The sequence below is a fragment of the Protopterus annectens genome, chromosome 3.part1, assembly GCF_019279795.1.
Source record: "Protopterus annectens isolate FY-2018-M chromosome 3.part1, PAN1.0, whole genome shotgun sequence".
Classification (NCBI taxonomy): domain Eukaryota; kingdom Metazoa; phylum Chordata; order Ceratodontiformes; family Protopteridae; genus Protopterus; species Protopterus annectens.
In genome coordinates, this window is record NC_056732.1 from 1,910,089,008 (window position 1) to 1,910,101,374 (window position 12,367).

At 37.4% G+C, this 12,367-nt stretch overlaps 1 protein-coding gene across 1 annotated transcript in view; it reads right to left on the bottom strand.

Moving 5' to 3' along the window:
* The window catches only part of LOC122797954, a 507,423-nt gene that overhangs the window by 157,389 nt on the left and 337,667 nt on the right, over window positions 1-12,367 (bottom strand). Inside the window, exon 10 of the mRNA XM_044066475.1 lies at window positions 4,494-4,522. Within this exon, the coding sequence (XP_043922410.1) occupies window positions 4,494-4,522 (29 nt within the window). The remainder of the gene's footprint in view (window positions 1-4,493; window positions 4,523-12,367) is intronic.

Genomic DNA, 12,367 nt, shown 5'->3' on the forward strand with positions numbered 1-12,367 from the left:
GGATGGTGTCCCACACTGCGTCCTACATGAGCTCAAAGATGAACTAACCCCTCACCTAAACACACTGTTTAAACTCAGCCTCTCCACAGACTATGTGCCCACAGAGTGGCGCACAGGAATGGTTATTCTGCTCCACAAAGGTGTAGCTACAATGGACCCCTGGGAACTATAGCCCTATAAGCCTGACTAGCTTGGTCTGCAAAGCTATGGAGCGCATCATCATGGATCTCATTAACAGAGAGATTGGAAACATCCAAACACTGGACCCTACCCAGTTCGGCTTTGTTAAGGGCAGATCATGCCTCTTAAACCTGGTGGACTTCTTTGAGACAGTTACCAAGGCTATAGATGAGGGAAAGGTGGTCCACACAGCCTACCTAGACCTTGCAAAGCCATTCAACACCATTCTCCACTCAGGTATTATAGACAAGCTCACCAGCCTGAACATAAACCCCTACATCACGAGATGGGTTGCCAACTGGCTCACGGACAGAACCCACATGGTAAGAGTTGCAGGAGCTAGGTCTGACTCTAAACCGGTTACAAGTGGCGTTCCCTAGGGCACAGTCCTAGGACCCCTCCTGTTGGGCATATACTTCTCAGAGGTACATTTAAGCACAGAAGGACTATGGCTGACCAAGTTCACAGACGACTGCAAACTAGGGGCTATAATTGACTCTCTGGCTGACACAGACATCCTCCAAAAGGGTCTCACTGAGACAGATACCTGGTGTCAAAACCATGGCCTCAAGCTAAATGCCAAAAAGTGCATAGTCTTCCTGTTTGGAAAAAACAAAGCACCCACAAAGAACCACATATGCGGTAGCCCCCTAAATAGGGAAGACGTAATAAAGGATCTGGGGAGCCAAGTAGATAGTAACCTCTCCTTTGATAATCACATTGCCAAAGTGGTTAGAAAATCCTTCTATGTGGCCTACCTAATCACAAAAGGGTTTGCATCCAGATCGAAAGAGGTCATTGGGCCCCTTTACGCATCACTCATTAGACCCATCATAGAGTAAAATGCCCCATTTGGGATGTACCTTACAAGACACCTGCAACAACTGGAAAGACCACAGAAGTTCCTCACCAAGAGGATCACTGGCCTCAAGCAGATGCCCTATGCAGCTCGACTGAAGAAACTCCAGCTGTACTTGGTTGCATATCGCCTACTCAGAGGTGATCTCTGCCTGAAATACAAGGCCATGTCCAACCCAGAATTGATGGACATGCTCCACCTAAAGAAAACCATATCCCCTCAAGCCACACACTCCAGGGATCTAAACCTAACCACAACAATAAATAGAACGTGCTGGAGGGATAGATTCCTGTCCCAGAGACTTCCCATGCTTTGGAACAAGATTCTAATCTACATTAGGCAGAGCTACTCACTAACCCTCTACAAGAGAAACCTTGATGAGTGGATGGGAAACAGATAGTTTTCCCCAGGGATCACTTCAATGGCTCTGCTGGACAGAGGCATAGAGAAGTAATCTAAGTGCCGGTGAAAGCCAACACATTCCAGCTAGGCTTATAAATGCCTTTGGGCAGATAGCCTAGTACCTATCTATGAACCTATGAACCTATGAACTGCCGCCATCTCTCTCAATTCATTGCCACTCTCCTACATTCTTTGACAGTCATGCCTGACCATTGCAGATCACCTCTCACGCAATCCATCCATCTCTTTGCTGGATGACCTCATTTCCATTTGTCTACTTCCTGTCTGTCCCAAATCTTCTTCACCAGATTGTCTTCTGCTTTTCTGCACATGTGCTTGAACCACCATAATCTGTTCTCTTTGACCTTCTATTCAATTGGAGCTACTTTGACTTCTGCTCTGATGTTCTCATTTCTTTGTCTGTCCCACAGTGTGTATGCTACCACTAATCTCAGGGATTTCATCTCCCTCACCTTTAGCTTCCTCAGTTGTTCTGCCTCACCTCCCAGGTTTCTGTACCATACAATACAACTTGGTGCACTCTCATTTGTTAAAAGCCAAATGATAAATGACCAAACATTAAATCCATACTTATAAAAAATAAAATACTTACCAAAAAATGAAATAATACATGTATACATTAGTGATCAAAATTTTCATCAAAAACAAATCACCTGTAATCTCACTGGTTTTAGTTTTGACACTGATGACTGAAAGAATTATGATGAAGTTCTTGCTTTTATAAAAACTAAGGTGCTTAGCTTTGCTTTAATTAATGTTCTGTAACTGCTGTGCTGCTCATGCATTTTGTTTGGTGTTTATCATTGGATATGATATTTTAGTGCCTGCTTTATGTCCAAATCATTGATGGGCTCACTGAGCTTCCTATGAGTCATCAACTTCCCACTTTACCAAATGAGACATGCACTATGATTCATAATATGGAGGCCACAGTGTACTCTACAGAAACTTTCTTTCACTACAGAATGAGTGTCTTAAAATCCCTGTCTGAAAGTTAGTACCAGAACTGGTGGGGAATATATTGCATGCTGATTTGATGGCAAGATGGAAAGCTAACACGACTTCAGATTTAAATTCATGAAAATTTGGATCCTCTCCTACCTCTTGTCATCTCTTTCTATTGATGATACTGTGAAATCCCAGACACTTGCTTATTGTGTGAAGAAGACCCTCAAAAGTGGATACGGTGATGGAGGCATAGCCTGTATTGAAGATGAAATACTGGAAAGATGGAACATGACTGGCTTATCCTGATATTTGAAATGCATGAGCCCTCTGTATCAACAAGATGTAGAAAGTCATAAAGTATTTACCTATATCTGAAATGAGAGGGAACTAAGTGGGACAGCAACTTTTCAGGTAACTCAGACAAGCCTTTAGTTTATTCCAGAAATTTTAACCATAACATTAAGTGCTCTGTGGAAGAAACCATCAAAGATGGGTCGATCCTAGTGGATACCTGAGCCCACTTAGGTTAGACTGGAGAGTCAGCCTGTAAATTTTCTAATTTAGCCAAGAGACTGCCAACCATTTTGGGGTCTTCTAAGTGTGTTAGCTCAAAAGGCAGACCAATCCAATGGGAAAGTATGAAATAGTGGCATTAAAAAGTGACTGTGAAACATGGAGTGGGGCACCACAGATTGTGCTTTTAAACAAAAATGAGACTTGCAATTTCAGAAAGAGTACATTCTAAGTTGATTATTATCACTTTAGAAAGGAAAAAATAGGAAAAGTGAGAAGCAATGGAAACAACTCATGATCACTCATTGTAAGGGTTAGATGAAATGAAATCAGCGACAGTAAGTGGATAAAGAAAGTATCATTGTGAAAATGTAAGAATGTACTTATTTATTAATTTGTTTAACTGGGATACTCCAACTGAGCAAAGTCTCTCATTTCAGCAGATTCTCAGAGAAAATATCTGCACATCACAAGTACAGATTGTTTTATGAAAACAACATGTCAAACATATGCAATATATTCAGTTAAGCATATATGAGTGGAGAAGTGACTTACTGTCAGAGCTAACAAATATATTTACATACAAAGAGTACGAACATGATTATGCGGTAAATACATTATACTTGTGTAAAATTCAGGTTGTAGGGTGCAGTTAGTATAGTAATGGAAAAGGAAAGTAAGGGGAAAGGGAACAAGAATAAATTTCACAAATGGAGTTTCACTAATCATATGTTTCAATGACATGAATGTTTACAGTGAGTTCTTTGACAGTCTTCATGTCTGCAGATTTGAATTTTTTTTATCAGATTCTTGAAGGTGGAACTTTTGAAAGGCAAATTTAGCTTCTTGTTTTTGGATCATAGTAAGTTCACTCTCATGGTGTAGCCCCCCACTTCCATAAGCAAAACATATATCAGGCTGAGGATGGCATTGTGGGTACCAATTCAATCATCAATGTTAGCCTTGAGGGAGGAAGGGGTATCACTCTGTTTAGCAAGTGGGAAACAGAATACCCTTCTATACAGCTGAGCTACGGACAGATTTTTTTAATTAAGTTAAAAATAAAGACACTAGTTGCTAGTGCCTGATATACCATTTACTCATTTCCTTATATTGTTTATGGCTAGAACAAATCAAAGATGGAGCAGCCATTGGGCTATCACTCTGTGTTCTAAGGGAAATCATTGGGCAATGAATCTTTCATTCTGTGTTCTATTAATGCGTTGGTGGACATTCCTACCCTTGGTTTGGGTGTTTGTGCAGCTATTTATCCTGTCAAGGTGTAGAAGATTCATTAGGTTGGGGTCTTTGATGGCATGCAATGTCTGGAGTAGATCTGCATGCAGGAGGCTATAAGAGACAGGATGTACAGATAAGTCTAGTCTGTGTTGGAAGATAAGAATTTTTATACCAATAATGAAGACCTTGTGGGTTCCGTTAAAAGTATAGTTTTAATGTCACAAATAGACTATGTAATCATGCAACAGATTATATGTTTAAATTTTGAAGTTAACAACAAAAACATATGCCATGACACACAGAAATGTATTTTGAATAGTAGTGCATTTACCTTTCATCTTTATCAACACTTGACCCCACCTGTGAAAACAGATGATATTACAGTTTAGCTTATCTGTACAAAATGATTATCAGTGACAGTATAGACATGCTTCACTTTAGTGTTTTTTATTAGGAAAACAGCAATAACTTACATTATATGCAGTATGGATTATTTAATACAAATACTGGCCTAAAGCTGAATGACTGCAATTGTGAATACATACATGTGTATAATTAAGTATTGCCACATGCATATGCTAATGAATGAATATTTATGACTTCAAAGGAGTCTTGCAGCCAACCCCAAAGCAGATGTCACTTCTCACTCTGCCTATCCCATCTTCTGTCTGTTCCAGACATCACTGTGCCCCTGTATTGGTTTAAATTCTATTACTGCTTCTGAGATTGTGCTGAAAACCTTGTAGAACAGTATGCTAAAAATGACTATGTGAGCCACATTCCACTAAACCTCTCACCAAAATTATTCTCTGAAGTGTGTATTGCAGAAATACAAACATCTACAAAGTTATGCAAATCATGGAATAACTACAGATGAAAGGTAAAGCAGAAACAAACATTTCTGCATATAAGTAATGTCCCATACACCCCTTTGACATCTGTTATTAAGTACATTAATTTCAAGGGTTAGTGTTTCTCAAATACACCTCACAGATCTCAACTGCTGTCACGGAGCATTTTAGGTACAAAGGCATATGCATAGCTATGTTATAGTGATATAATTATATATGATAAAACTTTCTTTCACAGTAACAGAGGTTTGGTAAAACAGTTTTTTTATCATAGTAACAGTGTGATATTTTTAAAAATAGCATCTAACAGCATCTGCAAGTACATAAAAGAAATATGCAGTAAACAAGTATAATTACAAAGACATGCATCTGGAGCATTTTTCCCTGTGCCTCTGCTGAAAACTGATCTGTTTCAAGTCGGACTTTCTCAGTAAATAAATGTTAAATGAATAAAATGATTAGCTTAACAGAATGTGCTTGTGTGGAACAAAAAGTATTACACTTCTGGAAGTTTTTGTAGCAAACGGCATTGACAATACAGGCTTTTTAAAATATAACAGTTGAATGTATACAGATATTCAAGAGAATAAACCTGCTAAAGGGAAATGGCTAACACAGTAGAAAAAGTTACAGACTATCCTATCAATGAAAGAATATTTCGACCTGCTGAGAAACTGGTTTTCTCTGGATGAGATAAGGATGCAGACAAATAATGCTTCAGTACAGGAAAAGAAAGTCTCATCAAGAACAAAGTTTGAAACTAGATAAATGTGACTGTAAAAAACTGTCTATTGGACATTTTGTAATCAGAGTCATCTGAGGAAGTGCAGTGTATCTGACAGTAATCTGTGTTATAAAGAAAATCTTATAATCTCAACAATAGTTCTTGGTCGGCTTGTTTCAATAAACCTTTCAGTAAATATGAATATACAGTTGTACAGTATCTTAGTTTGTGTAATTTGTTTTTAATGCAATTTAACAGTGGCATGTCAGAAGTAATTTGGACCCTTTTAAATATTCGTAAAAGTACTATGACAAAACTAGTTAATATTTTGCTGGCGCCAACCTCCATGCACTCGGTATGAAACAGCCCAGCAGTATCAGGTACTTCCAAACAGGTGAAACCAAAATTTGGCCTTTGTATCTGCTCTGAAACATTCACCAGCATTTTTGACAGAGAGGGAGTTTTCAGTTTACAGTTTTGGTCTACAGCCTGATCACTTGTTAGGCATTTATAAAAATCGTAAACCTCTTTCTAAAATAACATGGATATCATCAAGGACATAAGTGCTAGATGCATGCATTCTGTGATATATATATATATATATATATATATATATATATATATATATATATATATATATATATATATATTCTGCCATAGACTTAAATAAATTTGGACATTATTACATCTGTGGTATGAACAAGCCGGTAGTGATGTTAAATGTAATAAAGCATTGTTTGGTATAAATAGAAGTGGGAAAGTTTATATGTGTAAATGGAGTCATTATTCTGTTTAGTATGTATAAAACTACAAAAGTCAAGTTGAATGTCTTAACTTTGGAGACAGATATCCTTGTTTTTGTTTAACATGTCATAAAAAAACTGTTACAACAATCAGTAAAGACTAAAGTCAGAATTGTCAGATAAAGTGAAAAGTAATTTTGTAATGCAGTTTCTACCTTTTATAGAGAATTCCAGTCATGTTTGGTTCATGCTAAAAACTTACAGGTTATAGAGGCAGGAGGAAATGTGTCAGACCTACTGCCTGCAGTGGGATGCTCTTAACAAGCATAAGGCATTATCAGACAAACAGCTGGATGATAAGGTAACAGAACTTAATGAAAAACACATACAGATGTTAAAAAAAAACATGACATACAGGTTAAAAAGTATATGCAAAATGTTTTACACACTTTGACTATGGCTGATGTTGCTATACATACTGTTATGGAGTCATAGGATAAAATGTGTGGAGACACTAATGCAGACGTTCTTACACATGATTTACAGGATGCTCAAATGCAGACGTTCTTACACACGATTTACAGGATGCTCAACAGAAACTTTTGAATGCCATGGCAAAGGAAGCAGAATTACCCATTAAGACAGGAGAATTACAGAAACAGCTACAGTAATATACAGTTGCAAATGCAGATTTAGAGACATGTCAGAACATCTTTGTTCAGATAACATTAACGGTTCAAATGTGCAGATACTGACAGGTTGTCCAGTTGATCTCTACCACCAGTCTCATTTGTTACAAACCATTCCTCGCTGGAATGACAAGAAAGGTATTGTTTTACAATATGTTGACATTTGAAGATTGGCTTTCATATACAGCTAACAGTGCAAGGAATGATTCACTGCAAATATATTTTTTTGGTATTTATTCCAAATGGTTATAAGATTTTTATTTTTTCTAGTGAATACAGGCTTGATTTCAAGTTAAATCCAAAAAAGAGAAGAAAAAAAAACTCCTTCCAAATATGGCTGTGATTATCTATACACAATAAGTAGCTTTACTGAGATAAGAGGGTTAGCGCTTTCACAGAGTAACCTCTGCTTCATCAGACCATAACTACAAACATTTTCCAATTGTTGCTTTAAAATTTTACATCCACCAACCACAATTCAGGAATCACGTGATTATCTCAGCCAAACATAATTCACCCACTCAATAAACACCTAGCTAATAATTCAAGACCACTGAACAGGCATTAGTAAAAAAGTTGTAACAGAACCTGGTAATATAAACCAAACCAAAGCAATAATACAACTGCATAATTGCTATCATAAATATAAGCATGGTGGTCTAACCTAGATAACTTTAAAAGCTTTAAGAATGATATAGAAACACAACCAAAAAAAAAAAAAAACATAAATAATGGCAGCCAAACAGAAAACACTATCACCATGTATATTCTTAGAACATAAAACTCACAAAATTGTACCAGTACACTAATCAATTCAACATATAAAAAGCATTGCTTCAAACTAAATAAGGAAATAAAACAAATCAATAGCCTCACAATCGTAAACAAGTTTGCGACTTACCTAAAGCTGCTGGATTTTAAGAGAAAAGATTGCAAACAATCTCAAAGATCCTACTAGAAAATAGCAATGCTATTCAATTAAAAGCATTGTGGGCATACAAAACAGAATAATTACATGACTACTTCCAGCCTATAAACTAGCCAAAAGGCACACAACCTGTACAGTCAAAACAGGAAGTATTAAAACATAAAAAAATCTTGAGATTGTATAAATTACATCATTAAAACAACATGTCTGGATGCAAATAAAATGTGGATACCAGCATTTAAAACTATTTATCTGCATATATAAAACAGTGCATAATATGGTATAAATAAATAAACAGGGGCTGGAATATACGATGAATATAAGCCATAAAAATAAAGCACTAATATGGAACTCAGAATAACAAACAAATGAAGTAATATAAACATACAAAGACTAAGCAGCAGCAGAAGTATAAAAACATGAATAAAACAATAAAGTATAATATAAATTAACAGAGGCTAAAAATATACTGCAATTATAACCCTTAAAAATAAAGCACCAATACAAAACTTCAAATAACATAAACAAGTCACATAATTTAAACAAAGGAGTAGCAGAGGTATTAAAACATGAAAAAACTTAAGATTGCATTAACTACAACCTCAAAATAGCATCTCTAAATGCAAGTGTATTGCATGTGCAAACAGCTATGCTAACTTAGTTCTTGCAAACTGGGAGAATAGTTTGGCTTTAGGTAACTAGGTTGATGTGCTGGTTTTCAGTGGCTCCCTTTTTGAACATGTTCCAGTCTGTGCTTTCAAAACAATCTTGGAGTGCTGAGACTGTGCCCTGTGGCCATATCCTTAATTTTTCTTGAATGGTCTATACACTGGAACTAGGATTACAGAGAGATGGTCTGAGTTCCCCAAGTCTGGGTGAGGCACTGCCTTAAATGCTAGTGTAACAATGGTATAGACCTTATCCAATATGTTTTCTCCCCTAATTGCAAAATCCACATGCTGATAGTAATGTGGTAGAACTGACTTCAGATTGGCCTGATTGAAGTCTCCCGCTATTATGTTAACTTGGTCCATTCTGGTTTTGCAATTCAATGATCAGCTGGTATAATGTTACCAGTGCTTCATTTGTGTTTCCACTGGGAGTAATGTATACAGCTATGATACTATCTCCATTAAATTTCCTAGGCAAGTAGAATGGTCTATATTTTAGCAACATGTACTCTATAATTCCACAGCAGTGAGTGGAGACCATCTTGCAACTGGAACACCAGTTACTGATAACATAAATACAAAACCCTTTCTCCCTGAGATTTCCCACTGAGAGTCTGGGATCTGTCTGCTCTAAATAATGACAGCCCCTCCACATAAACTGAACTATAATTTGTGTTGGAATTTAGCAATGTCTCTGTGAAGATAAGCAAACACCACCTTGCTTTGAGTAGTTAGTTCTAGTTTTAGATCATCCATTTTGTTTTCTAAGGAGTGAATGCTTGCCAATAAAATAGATGAGAGCACAGGCCTATAGGGGTTAGCTTTTATTCTGGAAATGACTCCAGCCCAGGATCCACGTTTTCATGATATTTCACATCTCTTCCATCTTCTCCTCCTTCTGTAACTGGCAAAAGTTGACTCCGTTTGCACACAGCACTTTGAACCATGTTTGAGCATGATTCCTAACTTGCAGAGTTCCTAGTGTGTTGTATGCCTCATAGGTTCCCCAGACAATAACTCAGCAAGCCTTTCACATGGAGAGCTTAATATTCAAATTTCTAGCACAGTATCTCTGCTATAATATAGTTTTACATATTTATTGCTGTCTAATCATGTCTCTTCCTTTAATTTAGGCACAAAATTAAACACATACTGTGCATCTTCCTGATGAGACACAGCAGCCACACTGGGTGCTGCCATCTTGAAACAAAAAAAGGAGAAATGTCTGTTATCTCAAATTACAGCAGCTTGTTTTAAGTAGTTGTGTGAAAAGGCTAGTGTGTGTGTGTGTGTGTGTGTGTGTGTGTGTGTGTGTGTGTGTGTGTGTGTGTGTGTGTGTCTGTGTGTGTGTGTGTGTGTCTGTTTGGGGCGGGAGGTCCTTAAAGAAGAAAGCCAGTGTTATTCTTCATTTCAGTGACATTTTTGAATTTTTTTCATTATACCAAATAAATACTTTTCATAAAACTGACATATCAATTAGAATTATAATATTTTCTTAAGATGAGGTGAGTGCCAGGTGAGAAAACTTATTTTAGAGTTTTGCTCTGACGTTGTGTAGTCAAGCACTCATTTTCCCTTCAGCTGATGTTAACTAGCACCGAGCAAATATTTTCATAGTAGTGTTGTGTGTGCATGTGTGTGTGCTCGTTTGCGTGTGTGTGTGTGTGTGTGCATGTGTGTGTGTGTGTGTGTGTATGTTTGCACATGTGTGTGTGTGTGTGTGTGTGTGTGTGTGTGTGTGTGTCTGTATGGGTGCACATGTGTGTGTGTCTGTATGTGTGCACGTGTGTGTGTGTGTGTGTCTGCGTGTGTGTGTGCGTGTGTGTCTGTATGTGTGCAGGTGTGTGTGTGTGTGTGTGTGTGTGTGTGTGTGTGTGTGTGTATGTGCACGTGTGTGTGTGTGTGTCTGTATGTGTACAGGTGTGTGTGTGTGTGTGTGTGTGTGTGTGTGTGTGTGTGTGTGTGTTTATCATTCCTGGGTGTCATTAGGGCACTCTTACATGTAGTGATGCACTTTCAGTTCTTGAATATTTTTAGAAAGATTAATTTGTCATGATACACTTCACATACATTCTTCTGTGTTTGGCATCATGTTATTTCTTTGTATTATGAGACTGTAGGATGGATGCTGTGCTCCTTCAAGCACAGAGAGGTTTCATCAAGGAGATGGGCACTTATAAGTGACTGATGTGAAAGTAATGATGAAGACATTAAAAAGATGGTGTGTCAGCAAACTAGTACATTGTATGTTTCATGCTTTAAATGTCTTGACTTTGAGGCAGATTCCTCTCTGTGCCAGGAAAACTCCTTAGGAGGATGACAAAAATCTGATCGACACGTTCATATTTGGTCTTTACCAAAGGCTGATGTACTTTGTCTCACAAGATCTGGCTAGGAAAGCCAAAGGGCATGGAATGGTCACTAGGTAAATCTGATGAATTGGTAACTTTTTTCTTAGTGAGATGTTGCAAAATGTAGTAGGGGAGGAAGAATTATCTAGTGAAAAGCTGGTGTAAAGGACAGTGTTTTGTGTCTGGCAGTTTTATATGATTTGAATGCATATTAGGGTATTGCCCTCCTAAGCCAGGGATTGTGGGTTCAAGTCTTATCTGGGGTAATATAATCTTATAGCTCAGATGGTGTACTGGTACATTCCTGTGACTGTAGTGTTCAGGGTCATGAGTTCAACACTTGGGACTGTTGTTTAATGTGAGGCCCTAATGGATAAGGCATTGGCACTTCCTTCTCTCCTATCTTAACTCACTGTATTACTCCTACTTCTTCCATCTTACTCTACCTTGTACCTGCATTTTATTGTTCACATAATCACATAAAGTTGGTCCTAATATTTTTTTCTTTCTCACTGCTTCTTTGCAGGAGAACTGAATTTTATTTTTTTTCATTTGTTTAATCTTTCACTCTATACTTTAATTAGCCTCTATATCTCTGATTCTTAGAATCTGTTAACAGTCTCATATCATGTTTCTAATATGTACAGTTTTTCCTTAAATTATCATTCTTGTTTTATTTATATATTAGTTATGTCTTTTTTAGTTATGCATTGTAATGTCTATGTATTTGTGGATCCTTTCTCCCCGGGTCTCCACTGAAAAATGGCTTCAGCTCAGCTGGACCAACCTGGTCAACAAATGTCAAATAAATAAATAATAAATAAATAAACTAGCTTCCACTACTCTCTCTCATAACATCATGCTGTGACTGATCAATTTTATCCCTCTGTAGTTACTACAGCTCTGTACATCACCCTTATTCTTAAAAATCGTTACCAAAATACTTCCTCTCCACTCCTCAGGCATCCTCTCACTCTCCAAGATTTCATTAAACAATCTCATTAAAAACTCCACTGCCATTTCTCCTAAACACCTCCATGCTTCCACTGGTATGTCATCTGGACTAACAGCCTTTCCATTCTTCATCCTCTTCATATCTGTCCTTACTTCCTCCTTGTTAATCAGTTGCTGATATGCTAATGATGACACAAATCTCTGATGTCTGCCAGGATGATGTCTCATCCTAGAGGATTTGAAAGAATCTATCATGCAGGGGGTCTCTTCATATGTGGGAAATGAACAGGCTCC